At 34.7% G+C, this 21,920-nt stretch overlaps 1 protein-coding gene across 3 annotated transcripts in view; it reads right to left on the bottom strand.

The window, feature by feature from the left end:
* LOC109848961 (phosphatidate phosphatase PAH2-like) overlaps positions 1 to 21,920 on the bottom strand; it is a 30,381-nt gene that overhangs the window by 1,826 nt on the left and 6,635 nt on the right. Inside the window, exons 5-10 of one of the 3 annotated variants that reach the window (XM_020418700.1) lie at positions 20,131 to 20,217; positions 19,935 to 20,007; positions 9,246 to 9,289; positions 3,261 to 3,389; positions 3,035 to 3,133; positions 2,747 to 2,903 (exon numbers count right to left, since the gene is read on the bottom strand). In XM_020418700.1, coding sequence (XP_020274289.1) covers positions 2,847 to 2,903; positions 3,035 to 3,133; positions 3,261 to 3,389; positions 9,246 to 9,289; positions 19,935 to 20,007; positions 20,131 to 20,217 — 489 coding nt within the window. In that variant the 3' untranslated portion in view covers positions 2,747 to 2,846. Of the gene's footprint in view, positions 1 to 2,746; positions 2,904 to 3,034; positions 3,134 to 3,260; positions 3,390 to 9,245; positions 9,290 to 19,934; positions 20,008 to 20,130; positions 20,218 to 21,400; positions 21,521 to 21,920 lie in introns of those variants that run through there. The other 2 variants (XM_020418699.1, XM_020418701.1) reach the window with 2 other exon arrangements.

Here is a 21,920-nt window from a genome sequence, read left to right as displayed (position 1 = left end):
CTGTAGCGGGGAAAAAAAACCAAAAATAGTTTACAACTCGAGGTACATGTTTATTAAGTTACTAATGCTTACAATACAAATATGGGATTTGAGGGGCTTGCATATGAAACCCACTGGCGCAACGGGGGGGGGGGGTGTATCTACAGTTTAGCGTTATGAGAGAAAAAAAACCAAAAAATAATAGTTTAAACATTGGGGATATAAGTTATTAAGTTACTAATCCTTATAATACACCATATGGAATTCTGAGGACCTGAATATGAACGTGGGGGAGTTATATCTCAATTAATTAAAACCAACGATGGTTGTGAATTTTGAATTAATTACTTTTTTAGTTTTGTAATTGTGCCCCTTGCATTAACTTTTAAAGCATAGTATTCTTGAGGACATTGCTTGAATTTTTTTATTTCATGACACACATAGGATAGAACCAATAATATTCATCAAAAGCATTTTCTTAAATAATAGTAATAGATACAATATATCTAACAACTTAGGACAATAACATAGCAAATTATAACAGAACATTACAACTTACATTGTATGACAAATTGCTAAAATACAAAGTGACGTTAAAATAAGTTTGGTGAAGTATTTTTGGTCCAAGAGTAATTTTGAAGTGGGCTAGTTTAAAGATAAATGGGGGTAAAACTTTGGATTTATAGGCAAAATGCTTTTAGAGGTAGTAGATCTAAAACTAAGCGGGGGTAATACTTTCAAGTTTATAGCCAAAAATCTCATCTACAATTCATGATGCGGTGACATCAGTGTGGAAAGCCAAAAAAGAACAACAGTTTAAATGTTAAAATTACAATGTATAATATATACGTAATCCCTACAAAATTTGTGGCAAATTACAAAAGAATTTAGCTACTTACACCGTACACAAAGTTGACAAAATACGAAGTGCGCTTAATAATAATTCAGTGGAGTATTTTTGGTCTAAAAGTATTTTGGAAGTGGGTAGGTGTAGGTCTTTATAAGCAAATCACTTTTTATATTTTATTTTATTCATTACTATACTATTTTAGGTATTTGGTGCATATACCCTTAATCATGCATATTTCTAAAATCGTCCTCCACATCTCGTTGTTTGCAAAACTACCCCCGAATCACCGCCTTTGGAAAAGGAAAAAAACCCTAATCAACATTCCATCAATTTTTATAAGCTAATTTGTAAACGCAATGTGAAAATATCAACAAATAGTCACATATTTACTCACCATATCCAACAAAGTTGATGATGTGTTGATTTTAAGGATTTTTTTTTTTGAAAGTTGATCACTTAAGGGATAGTTTTGTAAATATGAAAAATTTAAGGACCACATATTAAAAGTCCATAATTTTATTAAAGTTGATGGGGCCTTTTTGGCCTTGGAATGACTTCAAAAGTGAGTGGACATAAAATTAAATTGGGGTAAAACTTGGGTTTATAGCTAAAATCCTGTATTTATATATACTTTTTCTTCTACCTACTAAGCTATTAGAGTTACATTGCAACTTCTAAACTGCCAAGCTACCTTGCAACTTCCAATACTATTAGTATATACAGAAACACATAAAACATACTTTGTTAAATTCGTTTATCATGTACCATGTGTTGGGTGTGGATTCCCTACGTAGAGAAAATTCATGGTTACACTGAAGGTTTGCCCGGGTTTATGTGAGTTTAAAATCAACATTGTTCAGGTGTCAAAATGGCTTGTGGAGGCATTAACGGAGAGTTTCGGAAGCAATAAATGATGTCAGGAGGCTTCCAACAACGTGCAATAGGCATGCACGGATCTGCCTTGTCTTTGCAACAGCACGTGGTAGGCGCACGTGGTTCTTGTGTATTTTGCAACAGTGTTGCGAAACTGCATGCTGTCACAATCGTTTTGGGTCTTTTTTTTGGCCAAATCAAAATTGTGTTCTGCTTGAATTAGGGTTCGTTTTTGGAAATACTATATACATGGGTATTCCACCAGATCGAAACTCTAAGATACAAGATTTACCATCAGAGAAAAGATAGAAGGAAGAAGCTTATTGAAGGTGGCTCTTCAAGGTGGTTTCGCCGATTTCGCCAGTAATTTATTTTATCTCAAGTTGTTTCTTAGTTTCTTTAGAAGGGTTCAGGTTTTTATGTCCAAGATTTTCAGGGGAAGAAAGAGCACTCGGGTTGTAAACATTTTCGGCACAGTGAAGTTTCTTTTGGTGGTCGCGATCACCTTGAGATTTTTGCCCTCAAAGGTTTTTCCTCATTAAAAAGTGCTAGTGTAGTTGTGATTTTTTTTCTTTCCGTTTTTCATAGGTTTGACCTATGTATTTAATTCTGTGCATCCTCACAAACTGTGTAATTGAGGGGGATCATATTCCGCATTATCTTCTGAATCCCTTGCCCAACACCAAGTAATAACAAACTGAACTGATCTTCCGTAGTGTGACAAAAAAATACGTTGATTATAGATCCAGTATTTTATGATGTAAAATATGATGAGTGGGGTAGAATATCAGTTTAGATATAAACACAGAATTACAACAAGAAGAACAAAACACGATAGTTCATCCCATTAAACAAGGTGTATGTATCAAAATGTATTTTGGTTATACAGATAGATTTGAACAAGAAAAGGTAAAATGTTCATTAGAAAACTGAGATGGTTTTACCAGACGTTTTTTGTTTAAAAAGGAATCCATATGTAACAACCTAATCCAGAAAAATATGCAAAATTTAAATTTCAGAAATGAAATACAAAAAGAAACTAACCCACATTGAAAGAATACAAGTGATGGATGTCAATAAGCTCCTTCCCCGCTTCCTATGTCAGTACTGACAACTCACGAGTGAGACTGTAATGTGCTCAGGCTTAAATATTGATATCAGGAAGAGGTAATCTCCAGTAATTCCATGAATTGAAGTCCTCCTATACATTTGTGTTCAGATGAACAGACAAAATTATTTGACTAGAAAATTATATTTAATTAATAAAAGGCCACAAAATGGTAATGCATTTTTAAACAAACGTGGCAATTAGCTTGTAAGTAATGATTTAACCTGTTCAGCTGTAGACATGGGCGGAAACATTCCATTCACTAATGCATGAAGTGAGGTATACGATTTTGTATCAACTCGGTGATGTACGGCAACTTCTCCCTAAACAATGTCACCAACAAAATTATGTTAGCTTTCAACATCTCTCCATAAACAATGTCACCAACAAAATTATGTTAGCTTTCAACATCACTGAGGTTTCCCTAGTCCACAGGTCCCGGAAACTCACCTTTGGATTAACAATGAAAATCTTTCCTTTAGGAACGCCAACCTTAAGGTAGCTAATCTCATCAGTATCTCTATTGCCAAAACCAGCATAAAACGGATTGCATTCTGGAGGAAATAATGCTTTTATGTCCTGAATAATTACAAAATAATAAATGAATCATGAAGATCACAATCTTTAAAAAATAATATTCATCTCAGCTCATATTTAAAGAACATAAATATGTATCCCTATGCCACAGGTAACCAAATCCACAGTAAACACTACATGGACTACATAAATGAGACATGTGCAATGTTCCATTATCTGGAAGGTATTAGCTTGTGCCGTAGGTATCAATTACAGATGAAGATTGGACATGTATTTGTGTTTCCCAGTGATAAACCAGTGGAAATTTTTCAGACCATAAAATTTGTACATGGCGTTTCCATTTAAGAACCTTTACCGAAAAATTAAAGAGAACGCACATGCAATTAGTAGAATGCACAGGTGGTGAAATTTAGAGATCGATATTGGATTTGGATTTGGACTTTTTAAGGATATAACTCCAAAAACAACAGAGATGGTTTTTCCATTAACTAGGTAGCATACCCTTCTATCATAAATTTATGCCCATATTGCATAAGTATTTACTTAATTAATATTGTCAAAATCTATTTTGTACGCATTTTTAACACTTCTGAATATTATTTTGATGTGATTTTAGTTTTAGGTATTTCTTATATACTACCAAATTTGAAATTTGGTCCGTAAAAAGAAATTATGTTAAAACAATAATGTCTATGAAAATATGTTAGCGAGCACATTTCAATACATGAGATTAAATTTATTTATGGAAAAATGAAGACCAAAAATCCAAGATCCGGACTTAGGGAATTATTTAGATGTATATAACTTTGATGCATATCATATTAATGATACTTTGGTCATATTGTGACATATGCTTGAAAATCATGATGAAAGATACAGAATTATACTCAAGAATGGTGCATGATTGACATGCTATGTCCTACCTTTTAAAGGAATTTATTCCATGAACCTGAACATTTATTAAGGCAGAAATGCTTCTTTGTATAGAAAAGTACACGTCTAGTCATACCAATTTCCATTATCCATCAGACCTCTCAGGAAATTTGATAAAAAAAATTTGAGTGAAAATGTTTTTGTGGTTCATTTTGCCTCTGTTCTATGACATACTTTAGAGATAATTCAGCTCCGGAAGGCAATCTGTCACCTTTCACCATTTTCTAAACTTCTGTTTAAGCTAAACATTTAGCAGGTTCAACACTTCACTGGTTGCATTTATGACAGGCAGTGCTGTAAACCCAGAACATGCAGCTACATGACTGTACTATATTTAGTGAAGGCCTGCATTTGACGTATATCAGTGGTTTAGAAACCAGAAAATCAACCAATCAAATTTATTAGCTGGGATGTTTTTCATTTGTTTATTACTGCTTATTAAGATTCCACCCGATCCATGCTATATGTAGTTAAATGATTTTGAGTACTGAGATTTGCTGGGGCAACATGACTTGAAGGCTGTAATAGTGGTATTAAGGCATAAAAGCATATACTGACATTTATTTCAGTGGTTTAGAAACCAGAAAATCAACCAATCAAATTTATTAGCTGGGATGTTTTTCATTTGTTTATTACTGCTTATTAAGATTCCACCCGATCCATGCTATATGTAGTTAAATGATTTTGAGTACTGAGATTTGCTGGGGCAACATGACTTGAAGGCTGTAATAGTGGTATTAAGGCATAAAAGCATATACTGACATTTATTTCTGCTTAAACATGTTACTTATGTTCACAATTTATTTCTAAATAAAGCAAGATTCCAAAACCTGTTAAGTACATAAGCAATTGTTCATAAACCACCTTAGATTTTGTAAACCAGTTTGCTCGTATTGGCATAAAAGAAACTAATTCATATTATTGTAATTACTTCATTTTAGTTGAAAAGGATGTCATATATAAAACGATACAAGTTCAAAGCATGAGATAAGCTATTCTATAGATAGTTTGGAATAGAAGCTGAAGAGCTAAGACTATTCTATGCGTGAGGTTATTAATATACAAGGTTATAGCCAGATAGATGCATGAACCTACATTTAGTATAAATGAAAAGATCAAATACAACTATTTGGGAAAAATGTACATAATCCCTGTAAGGCCCCGACCCCAGATCGGCCTAATCTAGACCTTTGATAAAGCCCTCGATAGTTTTGAACAGTTAGATTTCTCCAAACCATGAGATCGCAGCACGTGTCTTTTACATTTTTCGTCACCACGAGAATATTTGAATTTGGATTTTCTTGGTTTCATGAGCTTTTTCCAAAATTTGGGATTTTATGTTTTTGTTTACATTTTTAAAATGCTCTGGGCTTTAAGAATGAGTCTCCAGCTTTTAATGGGCTTTGGATTCAACAAAACCTTAATGGGTTTATAACCATTGGATTGAGACCCATTAGGAGAACTCCATATAAAATCACCCTTTTCTCCTTCATTTGAGATTAGAGCTGAAAGTAGAAGAGAAAAGGGGTTATCCCCATTTTTGGTGAAAAGAGAGCTTCAAACTTCTCTGATGGTAGTTTTTGATATAGCGAATGGTTTGTGATGAAGTTGTTCCAAAAAAATTTATTCATTGTTAGAAATCAAGTGTAGAAAGTGGATTTTGATTTGGTTGAGTTCGATCGAGTTATGGATCGAGAAAGTTCAAAAATTATTATTTCTCAGGACGAGCGTCGACTCTCATCTAAAGTAAGTACCAATGCTCAGAGAAAATTAGTTTCTGTGTTCAATTACAGTGATCGAGCACCGACACTCAGAGAAAAATAATTTCTATGCTCAATTACAGTGATCAAGCGCCGACGCTCAAATGCTACCAGTGCCAACGCTCAATCAAGCTTTTTGTGTTGACCAGCTTTGACCAGGATCCCACTCCAAGTTGAGGAGTCTAGGGTGGCATGGGTAAGCGTCAACTCTAGCCAACCCTAGTGTCAACGCTCAGTTCTATAAAAATAGATTATGTGTTTTCATCGTTGGATACATTCGAGGTGAATCATGAGTTCATATGTTCTTGTAGTTGTATCTTATGATATCTGAAGCATGTTTATGCTTGCTCATGCCATCTTGAAGTAGAATCATGAATAGTATGTCGATTATTATGCTTTCTGTTGTTATACGAAGTAGTTTATCATGTTGTTATTCATCTAGTGCTCTTGTTTACATTCATATTGCTTGGAACTTATGCCATGTTGATGACCTTAAACTCTACAAACATTATGCATGTTGATGCTAGGAAACTACCTCAAACTTTTGATGTGTTGATGCACTTAAAATAAGAATTGAAAATTAGAGGTATGCATGATTAGGCACTGTGATATGGAATTATACATGACGATGATGATTGTTGTGTGTTTGAATATTAGGTATCCCTTTTGACACCAAATAAAGAACAATTATGATAAAGCAATAACAAGTTTTCAGTTTGGGATACATTGGATCTAGTGAGTGAGGCTCGTAATCCTTCATCACTCAAAACTTAATCATGTATAAAAGTATGATAGTTCAGAAACCAACATGAAGTATTCGCGTGTATCAAGTGCTGATTGACTCATGTTTGATGTTTGACGAGCATGATTCGAACTTTTAAAACTCAGTCGAAAAGAGCACCCATGTGTGAATGTTCTCCATAGATTGAGTTGTTCGGGCCTAATGCATAACATATCACCATGTATAATAAAGTAAAAAAGTTCATGTGGGTTAATTATTGGGGAGGGATGTGGCCCAAAGTTGTGTTTCGAGCGCTAGAGTATTGAAGGAATTTATTTGCACAAAAACCAAGATCAAATATGAAACTAAAATTAAGTTCCCTGTGGGCATTCTAAAACAAGTTATCCAATGTGAGCTTTCCTAAATAAGAGTTAAAAGTCATGATGGTTAACACACACTACTTGATAGATCAATGTAAGGATCCAGATGCACTCGCTTATGTTATATGTTGTTGTACATAGTCGTCGTATCTTTTGTTCATCTGTCAGCTATGGTTTTAGTTTTGCTTCTATCATGTATGTTTACTAGATCATGATATATTGCAAGATATTACCATTATATTGTCTTTCTTGCGATTACAAAATCCATGCAATCATGATACCTGTTATACTGCACATACCATCTCTTTATTTCGCACGTTTGCTAGATGTCGTTTTGATCGTCCTGATCTTACACACCAGTTGCAGAGCTGAATTCTACTTCACCATGTGCAAACACTCCTACATCTAGCGAGTTTTAGGAGGTTCCATTAGAGTATCAAGAGTTCTTCCCTCTACCAGTTCATTTATCTTTTAGACCCTATGGGTTCCTTTCTACTTTGTGTCTAGCTTTATATACATATTTTCTTTTCCGCTGATATAGTGGATATTAGAGCCCAGTGGCTTCTGAACTTACGTATTTCATGATGGACATCTTTATATCAGACTTATGATACTTATATTTTAGTATTATTCGTAGGATTTTTTTATCTTTGCAGTATTGTATATTTACTTCCATTGTATTTGTTGTGATCATATGATATTTCGTGATACTGTCTAGATGATGAACTTGGTGATGTACCAACCTTATATAGAATTAAGTATATGCTTTTGCATAGAGTTTGACTCGATTGCATATATTGTCTAGCCTAGTCATGTGCTCGAGAGGTGGTACTAGGTCCCGGGCAAAACAGTCCTCTTCATCCATGCCTTCGGTAGCAGCTAATCCCCTTCAACTCATTTATTAGTGCTTGGCACCTGTGAATTTTATTTTTTAGATATATAATTGTAAATACCACATGGGTATTCTTAGGGATAACCCAATCATTGTGGAATTGGTGAATAAGAAATTCACGCTCGAACCTTGAAGGTCAGAATGTCTCTTCTTATTCTCTAACTCTTAGGAGTTATTTTTATGAGAGGAGACTCAATCTTCTGATAGGTTAATCTTTCCTCACCAAACCATCCACTGATCAAATCAAACGACAGTGGATCCACCAACGTTCCCATCTGCCAGTCATTGGCGTTTCTCAGACTCAACGTGCTAGGTCCTAAACGCCTAACATTAAAGTCTCCCTTTGAATGGTAATATGGGTTGGCACTTTCTTTGCTACCCGTATTCCACTCTCTTCGCTTTCTGGTCAAACCTATAAAAGTTAGGGCCAAAGCCAAAATCCCCTCTCGATTCCTCCAATGAACGAGAAGTCCACTTTCAAATCGAGTGATCAAACCTTCCGACAGTTAGGATCATCTCAAACTCCTGCTGGGTCAAACCTTCGTACAGTTAGGGCCACAGTCAAAATCTCCTCTCCCCCCCCCCCCCCCCCCCCAACAGAAAAAAAAATTTAGTCGGCCTAAGCATTATTGAGGGGGGCTCTTTGCAATTTATGCTAATTCTATTATAGAAATGTCAGTCAACTTAAATTCATGCATCATGCACTGCCTATCTATTTTCAAAACTTTAGATCCATGACGTACATCTCAGTGTTACATTGTGCCCATGCATTTTCATACTTCTTAATGCCAAACAATTAAATCATAGGGAACATATATGAGAAATGATGGACTTTGAATCGAAAAGCATTTGTAGATTGTTTATGATGAATGCCAAATGGATAAACATTGATAAAATTAACACAAAAAAAAACAATTAAAAGGTAAAAAATGTTATATGACCCAGACAAAAGTATATAATACAAAATATGAATTGTCTGTCGCAATTGGTAGCTAAAGGTCTCTACTGGTAGCTACGATAGGATTATTTTCCTAATAATTTAAATAGATAACATATGGAACATATATTAGAAAATAAAAATACATCATAGGGTTTCTTTTATTTTTATTTTTTTTGCAAGTTTCAAAATTCATGATGATCATTTTCAATATTTATTTGGAAATTGGAGTCATAAATTTCTACAAAATGCATTAATAGAAGTATCAAACTCACCTCCAAACATGAGATCTTGAATTCATGAGGAGCTCTTCTGATAACTACAACCAATGAAGTTAATAAACCATTTTAAGGAAGTGCTAATTCATAGTGACAGTAAGTAAAAACAAAAATGGACATTGTTCAAAGAGAGAAGGAATAGAGTTCCAGAAAAAAGCATTATGCTTTTGCTAGTTAACATTTAAGTTCAGATACTAAATGAAAAGCAACTCACAATAAATTTCATTTTACCTTCAAGAACAATCTGCAGTTCAAATAGTTTAATAATATATATTCCTACACCTAATGAAATACAAATGATAACCTTTAAGAACAATCAACGAATCTGCTAGATGCAATGTATAGAACAAATCTACTTGTTAACTCGATCAGTAATTCCACATATGAAAACACAAAAAAATTACAAGATACTAAGTTATGAACACTATCATTTTTCAAGCAGTAGATGTAGAATAGGTTTTTAACTTGTACAAATCCCGCTCTACTAGCATATATAGGCTTGAATATAGAATGTGTGATGTGGCATGGAAAGATGGAAATTTTCTCAGGAAAGTGATTTGGATAAAATAAAATAAAATAACAAATGTAGACCTCACATCTAGACACTTAACATGCCACACAACTCATGCATAGCCAGCTACAATTCACATGCAAAATTTATCACAAACATTCTTCTCTCCTCCTCACCTAAAATGATGAAGTACAATCACTTTTATAGGAACAACAAAATACTAATTCTCAAAAAAGATAACATCAAATGACAAACCTAACAAAGTAACAAATTCAACCTTAAATAAACAACAAATGTAATCCAAACTAAAGATCTTAATTAAAAGATAAATTAAATCCTTAAAAAATTCTAACTATAATCTAATCTTCTAGTTCCATGAATCTAATATTCTCGTCTTGCATCAAAACAATCTGCTTGAAAAAAACTCGACCTTGATTTTGAGGATGGATGACAAATCTGTTTGAACTTGAAGTCCAAAAGAAGTATTTACAACTCAATTGTGGAATGTTAGTTCTTTATTGCAATTGGTAATTTGAAATCATGGATCAACTTGTTCTGCTACCAATTAATATAAAACGAAAGGATAAAAATCTGTTGAGGATGATTACTTGGATAAAATGAAATAACAAAATATTAAAATAGTACTTCTCAATTAAAAAAAAGATACAAATGTTAGGCTTCCCAGCATGGCACTTCACATGCCTAAAAACTTTCACATGCATAATTTCTCACAAAAATTCTTCTCTCCTCTCTAAAATAAGAAGAACAATCCCTTTTACATGAACAAAACAAATCCTAATCCTAACAAACAGAGAACATCAAATAACAAATAAAACGAAACAACAAATTCCATCCTAGCTAAACAAACAATTCAATATTAACTAAATATCTCAAATAAAAGAAAAAACAAACACATAAAAACGAAATTGTAACAAAAATCTAATCTTCTAGTTGCATGAATCTAATATTTTCATCCTGCATTAATGTGTTCTACATCAATGAACATAATATTGAAGTTTTAGACAAATGTTTGGAACAAAAAAAACCTTATTTATTGCACCAATTAGAATCAAACATTTAAAATAATCCACTTAAGTCCATTCAGTGATATTACAAGTGAGTCAATAAAGTAATTCTTCCAGATTTCCATGAATCAAATTTGCACCCCTTATCAAACAAAAAAGCAATTCGATTTATCCAATGTATTATGTTGATTCTAGAAATAGTCTTAGGTTTGGGTTACGAAAAAAACTATGACATAGATTAAATTAAGTAAATTAACCACTGCTTAACTCAAGGTTGTAAAAGATGCTTGGTGAATCGAGACAATAGACATAGTTCCTAAAGGTTGCTGTTAAAGAGTCGGCTAAATGGAGCTTAACTATTTTCTATCTTTTTATTTGGTTTAATAGCACTTATATATCTTATAGTTACACTACTATAGCATTTATATGCCCTAAGTTACAAAATGTGGCAATTATATACCCGAACTTGTAAACATTTGAACGTTGCTACCTTCTGTTACCCAGCCGTAAGAATATTCTTCTGTAATAATCACATGTCAAATTTAAATGACTATTACCCTCATTGATTGAAGTATTTACATATTTATCTACCCATTTCTCATTATTAAATAGTACTCATTCTCCTTTTCTTTAATTCACAATAACTCATCTTCTTCCCCGATTTTTACATGGGTTTTTGTCTTTTAACCCAAAGTTTTACCACCACTTAATTAAAACCCAGCCATTTCCATAAATACCTATACACCAAAAGTACCCCTTATGACTTATTTATAAACCCAATTGGTAATATACTCTCAAACTCTATATTGTATTTTCCAAAAATTCTAAAATCCAAAATTGCCTTTCTTCCCCAAATAAATCCATTGGTTCTCTTTTCTCTCTTCCTTGGTTTCACAAAACACTAAACTCAAAGAGCCCATTCCCAAATTCTAGGTGAACTTAATCACTAAAATTCACCAAAGCTAACCAAACTATAGCACTTTATACGAAAACATAGCTTTTAGGAGCAAAGTATAACACCTTATAGAGAAGTATAGCTCTTTATGACTAAAGTGTATCTCTTTATTATTATAATATAGCTCTTTGTTGATTTTAGGACTATAGGAAGGAAATTAATAGTCTGTAGTATGTTGTCAAGAAATTGTTTGAACAAACAGAGTAAGATTTAATATCCATTGGACTAATTAACATAAAAATATGAAAGCTTAATAGCTATTAAGATTCAATATCCATTGGATTGACTAACATAAAAATATGAAAGCTTAATAGTTATTAATTTTTTACTAAGCAAAGTATAACACTTTATTCAAAAACATAGCTTCTTGAGAGAAAAGTATAGCACTAATACAGAAGTATAACTCTCTATGACTAAAGTGTATATCTTTATTGGTATAATATAGCTTTTTAGTGGTTCTGGAGCTATAGAAAAGAAATATTTAATGATTACAAATAGAAATCACATTAAAACAAAATTAATGTCTTTTATGAAAAGAAATATTAATGGAAGAAAGAGATTTTTAAGGAAAAGATGTGATTTTAATGAGGGAAGTATACTAAATTAGGATTTGGGCAGTAAAGGAAGAAGCGCGCAAAAATAAACTTCTCTCGCTATCACCATTCATGCATGGAGAGCATGTTGTTGTTTAGAAGAAGAGAGAAAAGGACTATTTTGGATTTTTTTGTATGGATATATAATATAAAGTATGAGAGTATGGTATAGATTGAATTTAAAAATAAGTCATAAGAGATACTTTGGGCGTATGTTTGTTTATGAAAGTGAGCGAGTTTTTAATAAGTGAAGGTAAAACTTTGGATTAAAAGACAAAAACCCCTTCTTTTAATAGAAGGACAAATCCTTCCCTCCTCAAGCTCAAGTTGTGATTAAGAAGCTATTTTATGAGAAACATGTTCATAAAGAAGTGAAGAGTGAAGTTGTGAATAATTTAAGAAATATGGAGGAGAAATTAAGAGAAAAGAAGTTGAATTTGACGACTAAACCGAAGAAGCTAGTTGAGAATGAAGATATTCTAAGAGATAGAGAAAGGAATTTGAAGAAACAAGATGTTTATTTGAGAGAGAAAGAGGATATATGAGGTTTAAATGGAGAAGCATTCTCGTCCATTGGGTGATTTTTAACACCGTTAATCAAATTCAAAAGCCGACCCAGTTAGGGTATATAATTGTTATGCTTTGTAACTTAGGGTATATACTTTGTAACTTAGGGTATATAAATGCTAAAGTAGTATAAGTATTGGTTATATAAGTGCTATTCAGCCTTTTTATTTTGAAAATCATAATGAATAAATCGAAGAGGACTAGAAACGAAGGTAGTAGAAAGAAGTAGAAAAAATAACCATAGGGAACAAAGGATATAGAAAGATGAGAAGAGGAAGAAGAGAGTAGGAGGCATAAAAAAGGATAAATCAATGGCTAAGCTTTTGGATCACTAGTATGTTCGTCGATTATGTGTCGAGACCTTCCCTATTTAAGATTCATGTAAAAATATCTTGGAGAGGAGCATGAGCAACCAAGTTCAGTCCTGAAACTTCAACATTAGCGTTTAGAATGTTCTTATTTTCCAAGTTACAAATCCCATTTCCTTATACCTCGTGTTAGTATTACAGTATAAATGATTTTCACTTCATTTTTCCTTATTTTCACGTAGAAAATGATATCATCCTTGTTAACGGATAGGACTAGTATGTTGAGGTTGAAACTTTTACGAAATTTTCTACCAAAGTACATGATTGGTTATGTCGAGTCATTAGGTTATCTCATGTTGTTCTGGCTACCAAGGCAAACAGTTTTGTTAATTTATCCATGTGTTATCTCAACTTCCTTATTTTGCAGGTAATTCACTAGTAAGTGAAAAATATCACCGTGTAAGCGTTACCATTATCTGAAACTGAATGCCAAACATAGTTATTGAGTTTGCTCTTAATAAAGAATTATCGCTCAAACAATATCCAACTTTAGTAATAGAAAATTATTCTTTACAGATTGTACACCCTGAAGCTCATATACTTGAGTACAGGTAAGGTATACGACAATATAGGGATAGTCAAATACACTTTTTGATTTGCTTATTTTGTTCGTCTGTTTAGAGAGATTTAATTACAAAGTATTTAGGCATACAAAATTAGGTTCGGATTCTACTACTGATTAAGAAGGCGGCAAAACTTGACTACAACATAATTAGGATGACAGAGGTTATTGAATAGCGAAAACAGAAAAGGAGTAGACAATTTAGCATGAAACTAATCAGGTCCCCCTTAAAAAGGGGCCTGATTAGGCGTTTCATAGCTATTTCATTATGTTTGACACTTGCTAAGACTCTGAGAACCATTCTCGTTAGAATTCATAAGCTTCCCCTTAATGAGTTTGGGGTCTGTCTGAGTTTAAAATCCTGCAAGAAGATCGGAGAACTATCAATATCTTCTTTACGCTGGACATGTTGGATTTTAACCTCCGACCCCAAATGAATATGCTATCCCAGATGTACACGCTAGGTTGAAAAACAAGTGGTTGACTTCTTAGAAGATTTCAATTGTATGCATCAATTGGCATGTATCAATTTGTACATATCAATTTGTACATATCAATTTGAAAATGGACATGCCAATTTACTTGCTGGATTGACACATGCCAATTAAAATCTAACTCAGACCCCAAATGAACATGCTAGCCCCCTAGACTGATACATAGCAAATATCTTCTTCTCACTGGAACTTTCATCCTTTATTTTCCTTTTAGCATAAATCAAGTATGTCCTTTTTGAGATTCAAAACTTACAACTAAAGTATGTGTATGTTCATCAACCTTAACTTGGAATCCAGCAATGATCTATTTCCAGATTCTTTTACCGTAGCCTTTCTGTAATCTGTTTAAAAAAAATTTACAGGAAAGCTCTTTATATGCTCTCATTGTTTATCGAGCTTGGTTAAGTTTTCAATTTCTCCTAAGGGTGTGTTAGGAAACCCTAAAGAACTAGATTTAGTGGATATAAGTATGGTCTCAAACTACTTTTTAATTTGGCTAAACTTAACTCAAGTTTGAACTGGTTTTTTAAGTTCAATTTTTAGTCTTTAAACTTCTTATAGTTCTATTTTGGACCAACCCCTACATGGACCAACTCTAATCTTGTTAAGCAAAATTTAGTTCAAACTCAATCCTATTTTGGAATTGCCAAACACAACCCAATATGTTGTCCTCTAAAATTTTCATCACTTAAACTGTATAATAGGTGACGGGTAGATTTTGCGGTAATAAGAGCACTAGTTATTTTTCTTAGAATAACAAGTGTTAGTTATTGGCCACAATGCCTTTATGAAGCCCTAAAGTTGACGTATGTGGGACCAGTCTATGCCCGCTCATCCACATACAGGGTCCAGTCAAGCCCATTTGTCGTTCAATGTACATCGGCCTGCTCGAGACCCCCAAGCCCCCATTCCCCACAGTGCTTTAAATGTTGGTCGATATGTCGGATTTAAAGGCTAACCGACACGATATGGAGCCTTTTAATACATATTGCGTTTTCAGGATTCATGTCGGATGTATCGGGGGACATGTCAGATATGTCAGGTGGATATGTCGATGTATCGGGGGACATGTCGGATATGTCAGGTGGATATGTCGGGAGACATATCGGTTATATTGACCGATTTTTTAGTTATGTTTATCTAATCAGGTTTGGGTTTAAATTCTTGATTGTCTTAATATTACTTTCAAAGACAAACCGATAAATTAAGGGAAATGGAAAAAAAAAGACTAAAGTAATTTTCGTCGCTCACATTTTCACTCTCCTTTGACATCTCATCGGTCTCTTCTCCGAGCTATTTCTTTAACATCAATATCAGTCTATCTTCTTTCTTCTTAACCGCCAACATCGGAGTCCATTTTTCTCATCTTTTTCCTTCAACATCAACCTTAAGCATCATAAGTTATTTACTTTTTTATGTTTAAACAACCTCTCGATTCATTCCATGAACGAAATATCCACTTTCAAATCGAATGATCAAACCTTCCTACAGTTAGGATCGCCTCAAACTCTCACTTGGTCAAACCTTCCTACAGTTAGGGTCACAACCAAAATCCTCTCTCGATTCCTTTCATGAACGAAATGTCCACTATCAAATCGAGTGATCAAACCTTCCTACAGTTAAGGTCACAAGCAAAATGCTCTCTTGATTCCTCCAATGAACGAGAGGTCCACGAATCGAGTGATCAAATCTTTCTATAGTTAGGGTCGTCTCAAACTCTCATTTGGTCAAACATTCCTACAGTTAGGGTCAAAACCAAAATCCCTTCTCGATTACTTCCATGAACGAAATGTCAACTTTCAAATCGAGTGATCAAACCTTCCTACAGTTAGGGTCACCTCAAACCTTCCTACAGTTAGGATCACCTAAAATCTAAGTATGTTTAGATTTTATTTATAATATTTATTACACATATGCACACCATCCGGTATGACAATCCGATATTTTTTTCATCTTTCCCGACATAATCCCCAATTTCTGCTATACGACATGAATTTTAGCCTGTTTGACATGAACCCGACATCTGACATTTAAAACCTTGCTTCCCCATCAATGTCAGTGAAGATAGAATACGCATCATTAAGGTCTACACAGGTGGAGTTGGTTGGGTACGTCGGTTAGGTCGATTAGTGACTTACGTCAGACCGGTCGAGCGCGATCTCTTCTGGGTAAAGCCCATTGTTTGACGTACATCAACCTGGTTGAGTCCTATTACACGTTAATGCGGCCCATCGGTCGACATACGTCTGTCCAGTGGTGCTCGTTGGTCGATGTATGTAGGTCATGTCTAGCTTGTCCCTCAACACGAGTGAAGATGCGTCGACCTATCATCGCCCTTAGCATCACTACAGTTGGTTGATGTCATCAGTAAAGTCTAGCCCATGCATCAACATAGTTTGGGGAGGTTGAGCTAATTTGTCAACGTACGGCTATCCGATTAAGCATGTCTACCAATCGATGTATGTCCATCCAATCAAGCATGGCCGCTCGCTGGCGCATGCCAACATTCGACGTAAGTCAATCCAATAAAGCCCATGGCTTATTGGAGCACCCTGTCCGTTGACGTACATCAGTCAAACACCATAACTCGTTGCTATAGCCCGTCAAAGAATGAATGACGATCTGATCGAGATTTGTTGATCGACGTACGCCAGTCATTCGATCCATATCGACGTACGACTGTCAAAGAATGCATGCAAAGGGGCTTGCACAAGGGCTCAAACATCGTGAGCAATGCCTCACACTACATGTGAGGGGGCTTGACCACCGTAGAAACTGCGTGCAAAGGGGCTCAACCATAGGCAATAGGACAAACGAGAGGATCAACCACGGGTAACAAGGGTTTGATCGCAAACCACGAGGCTTGAACAGACTGAGGTATGTTGACCAACATGAATCGGCAGCTAGCGACAAGCCTGAACGAACCAATATACATCAACCAATAGGGTTGCACCATTAGCGACAGGACTCGACCTGACCAGTGTACATCAATCGACAAGGCTTAGACTGATGGGCTAAGGTGATGAGCGATAGGGCTCGACTGGACTGGCGTATGTCAATCGGAAGAAGGGCTCAACTGGACCGTCATACGTCAACAGAAGCTTGACATGATCGACGTACGTCAATCCGCGACTCAACCCAACTGACATATATCGACCAACTGAAGCGAAATAGACCATGATGATAGATCAACCCCTTAACTCACGTCGATAGGCGGACTTGACTAAACTGACATATTTTGACTGATGGGCTCAACTTGACCGACATACGTCAATCGAAGGGCCAAACCAACGAGCGATGAGGCTCGATCAAGGCGGCATACATCAGCTAATGGGCCTCGCCAATGAGTGACTAGGCTCAACCGACCAACGTACATCTACTGACGAGCAAACTCGACCATACCACTGTCTGTCAATGGGCAAGCTCCCCAACCTACGTACACTGACCAGCTACACCAATTCAAATTGAGACAAAGGGTCGACTCATCTTCACTCACATCTACGAGCGGATTTGACTAGACCAATGGACATCCGACGTGTGTATATATATTGGCCTGAAAAGACCTATCTGTTGACCTAACAATACTGTCACAAATGGATGTCAAGCAGTGTTCGCTTCCAGCTATTGAGTATGAGCTATGAATATATAAGGATATAAGGGTATACCCTAAGTGCAAGAAGCTATCTTCGAAAAAGCTTTGAAAGATCTATGACAACTCTTCATCATTTCCCTTCCACTAAAACCCCTTTCATACAAGCAGGTGAATGACATTTAGATTAGAGCACTAGACACAGTCACAGAGATAAGATAGCAATCCCACACTCAACAAGCAAGAGAAGACAATCACAGCCTCAGGTATCACACCTTCAATAGCTTCCCTCCTCTAGCTAAACCAAATTCAAAAGAGATTCAGATCTTAACACACTACAAGATAAGTGTTTTTTTTTTTTTTGTAACTTAAAATCTCAACTAAGCAATAACAAAAAAGCAAATCATGTTCTCATCTCACCTAAAAGATAATTATAACATCTAAAGGATAAAAACACAACCAATAAAACAAATCCAATAACCAAATGTAAGTCCAATAATTGTTTAAAATGGTGGCAGTCTGCTAATGGATAACGCTTCAGGCCATATTCTATCTCCAAGCTCACTTTAAACAGAAATGATGTTACTCAAGGTTGGATAATACGTGACCTCAAGTTTTGAATGGAACCAAATGAAAATCCTTGAGTATCGATCATGTCTTTAAAGCCCTTCATCAAGCTTAATTGAATCATTGAAAGTCTCCATGAAAAGACTCTCGCTCCAAACTAGATGTTCTCATGGACGAATAAGAAACTTACATTTAGGAAAAAATTTGAACGATAACATGATCACTTTCTTTGCCTGCTGTTGCATGTGTGACATTGACTCCAAAATTAATGATAGAAGAGATGTTTATTGGATAATGAAGAGATGGAGAAGATTGAAGCATCAAGCAGTTTTGCATCTTTGAATAGCACTGGTGATATGTTTCAACAATGGAAAGAAACTGGTTGGAGGTTTAGGCAGTAAATGAAAAAGCTGCAGTAGACTCCCTATGAAGACAGTGATACTTCAATTGTCTTCTCTTAGACTAATCCAAGCTTTGCCTCTATTGCAACAAGTCTAGTTTGAAGCCAACTAACTTCCAGAACATCCACCTCAGATCTTAATGTTCATGGATGAAGTGAAGATTGCTTTGGTAACAATTAATGGCGAACTAATCTGAAGAGTAGTGAAATTGGGAAATTAAAGCTAAATGTAGGAAAATAGGGAATGACACCTTCAAAGAATTAATCACACCATCAAGAATAAACAGGAGAATAGGACCCTCAAAAAAATAGAAGAAATCACACCCTCAGGGCCTCAACACATAATTCATTATTTTTCAATCAACAAACATAGCTTCACCATTATAACAATAACAAATTCTTTTATAGGAGATTCAAATCTCAATCAGTTAACTAAAAGATAAAAGTCTTTAAGACCTCAAATCTCAACGAACTAGTAAAAGCTAGCTTGTAAAGGATTAAATGAATATAAACCTAATAACCATTTAAGATAATGACACTCAACTGCTAAAAGATAAAGAGTTTAGGTCATTCTCTATCTCCAAACTCATCCACTTCTAAACTAAAATAATGTTGTTCCGCATCATCAAACGGGTATTTTCTATATAATATTATCCAGATTGCTTATCCATCTACATGTCTCAACTTATTATGATGACTGGATAACCCCTGAGAAATTATAACAATCAGGCTCAGATGAATTGACTAATTGTTCCTTCCACCAGGACCACCACTGAGCCTTGAAGTGGAATCAAAATTTTACTTATCGAAAGATAAAATTTTAAGAAAAGAAAAGAAGTAATGCTAGTTTGATTCTACAATTCTCAGAACTTTCGCTTGATATATCTGACAGATCCTATCATTTCCTAATTTATGCTTAATAACACCATCTTGATTAAACTATTGCTGGGAAAACCAGGGAAATATAAGGTCATGTAAATCATAATACAAACCGGAAACCAAAGCACACTGGAAAGCAATCGCGATGTAGAAGTGAAAAGCTTAAATATGATCACCTTCTCTATAAAGTGATGGAAAGAGTCCATCAGGAGATATGACAACTGGACCATCAGGGAGTGCTTTTCCGTCCTAAAATACAGAATGCAAAATACAAAATGTCCAGTAAGAAAAAAATAAACTTTATATAATGAACAAAGCGAAATTAGGTGCAAAATGTAAAAGAATGAACCACGAAATCTACGTGAAAATCACCTGTTTAAGGTTGAAAAGAAACTGCCTTGTTATATAAGCCTGAGAAATTGCACGTGCACTCAGGAAAAGCAATTGATATCCATTTTCCTAAAAATAATAATAAATTCAATTACATATGTAGCTTGCAACCATAAGTATGAATGCCTCAATCAAAACATAAATACGCTAATTTGGGAAGACTTTTCACAAGATTCAGTGATTTCAAATGCCTTTTATAGTTAGCTATGACATAAAAATGCTTGAAGGAAATAATCACCAAATTAAATGTAAATCTTAAACCATGCTACACCATGTATGTAATGAACATGAGGTAGAACCCAACAGTTTGTACTTGAACCTGAGTGCAACAATAAGTTCCTGATATGAAATTGTAAATGACTGAACTTCACCTAGCATATTCTTGTGTAACCAACCATTAATAGTTACACTCCATGATGTTCCGAAAATGCATTAATCTCCAGTACTACCAAACCGTTACAAACTGATGGAAGAAATATATATTTAGATCTCCTATAAATAGTAAGTCTAACCAGTAAAAAAATAAACAAAATTGAATATGACATTTAAATATAGAAAGCAGTCTTTTGAAGCTTGCATTCCTTCGTATTTAAATAAGATTTAAACTTGTTGTTTAGAATACTTGATAGCACACAAGGCATACTTGGACATGGGACATGATCAAATGTTACATTTCATACCGTGTATTGCGCAATAAGGAAAAAAAGCATCCTAAATATGACAAATACACATATATAGTCTCAGGATGCTCAAAATTTAGTTAATTATGGTGAATTCTTATATTCCTGTGTCTTTTAATGGGATCACTAGGTTCATATAATTCTTGAAACCAAGTATAATAAGGATAAGAAAATTGTTCCATGAAAAGCAGGATTAAAAAAAGGTTCAAGATCTTGCTTACTTTCAACGAAAGATTTGAGGAATAGGAGTATATGGAAAAAGATGATCATCACACCTTGCACCAAGTGTTCTCATTCCAATATCCAACTAGAGAGAGAAATTTTTTCCTTTCAAGATAACTAATGGATATTTAACAGTGGATGTCTTGCGTTGTTCTCATAAAAGGCTTCTTGCAGGTTCATAACTAGTCATTCCAGCAATGTGACATACAGCCACAACTTTATTTAGTCATAGTTTTAAAAAGCAGTCTAGGCTCCCGTCTAGTCCTATGCAATACTTATGCTATCCACCTAGGTCTTTGGAGCGCCTAGGGAAGCATGAGCCTTTATGCAAACAGTAAAGCTTAGGTTACCGTCTTAGGTCATGATCTGATTTCCTTTATTGCCGCCTTCACGTCCCCCTGCCTCCTTGGCCTCCTCCACCAACTCCAAACATCTCCACCTCCTCAAACCTTCAACAAAATCTCCTCCACCTTCAGTTAAACAAAAAACATAAATCCGCAGGCCCTGCCTAGGCGCTAGGCGTCAGGTCGGCACCTTGCGCTTAGTGTAACATTGTAATTAGTTAGTTACATATCTAACAAATATAAAAGCCCTCTTTCAATCCTAGAAAGTATCATACGTACATTTATCCAAGTTAAAGAAAATTTTTACTCTTAATATCCCTATTTATGTAGAAAACAAAACAAGCATTTAGTTTTTTCCCTATCGAAACAAAAATAACATCTACTTATGTACTTTGATAGTGCAGAAAGTCCTCTATGAAAAAAGATTACATTCAAATTCCCTATCGAAACAAAAATAACATCTACTTATGTACTTTCATAGTGCAGAAAGTCCTCTATGAAAAAAGATTACATTCAAATGTGTTTT

Source organism: Asparagus officinalis, chromosome 7 (genome assembly GCF_001876935.1).
Source record: "Asparagus officinalis chromosome 7, Aspof.V1, whole genome shotgun sequence".
Taxonomy (NCBI): Eukaryota; Viridiplantae; Streptophyta; class Magnoliopsida; order Asparagales; family Asparagaceae; genus Asparagus; species Asparagus officinalis.
Note: the sequence above shows the minus strand (reverse complement) of the source record. Positions and strands in the feature narration are given on the sequence as shown.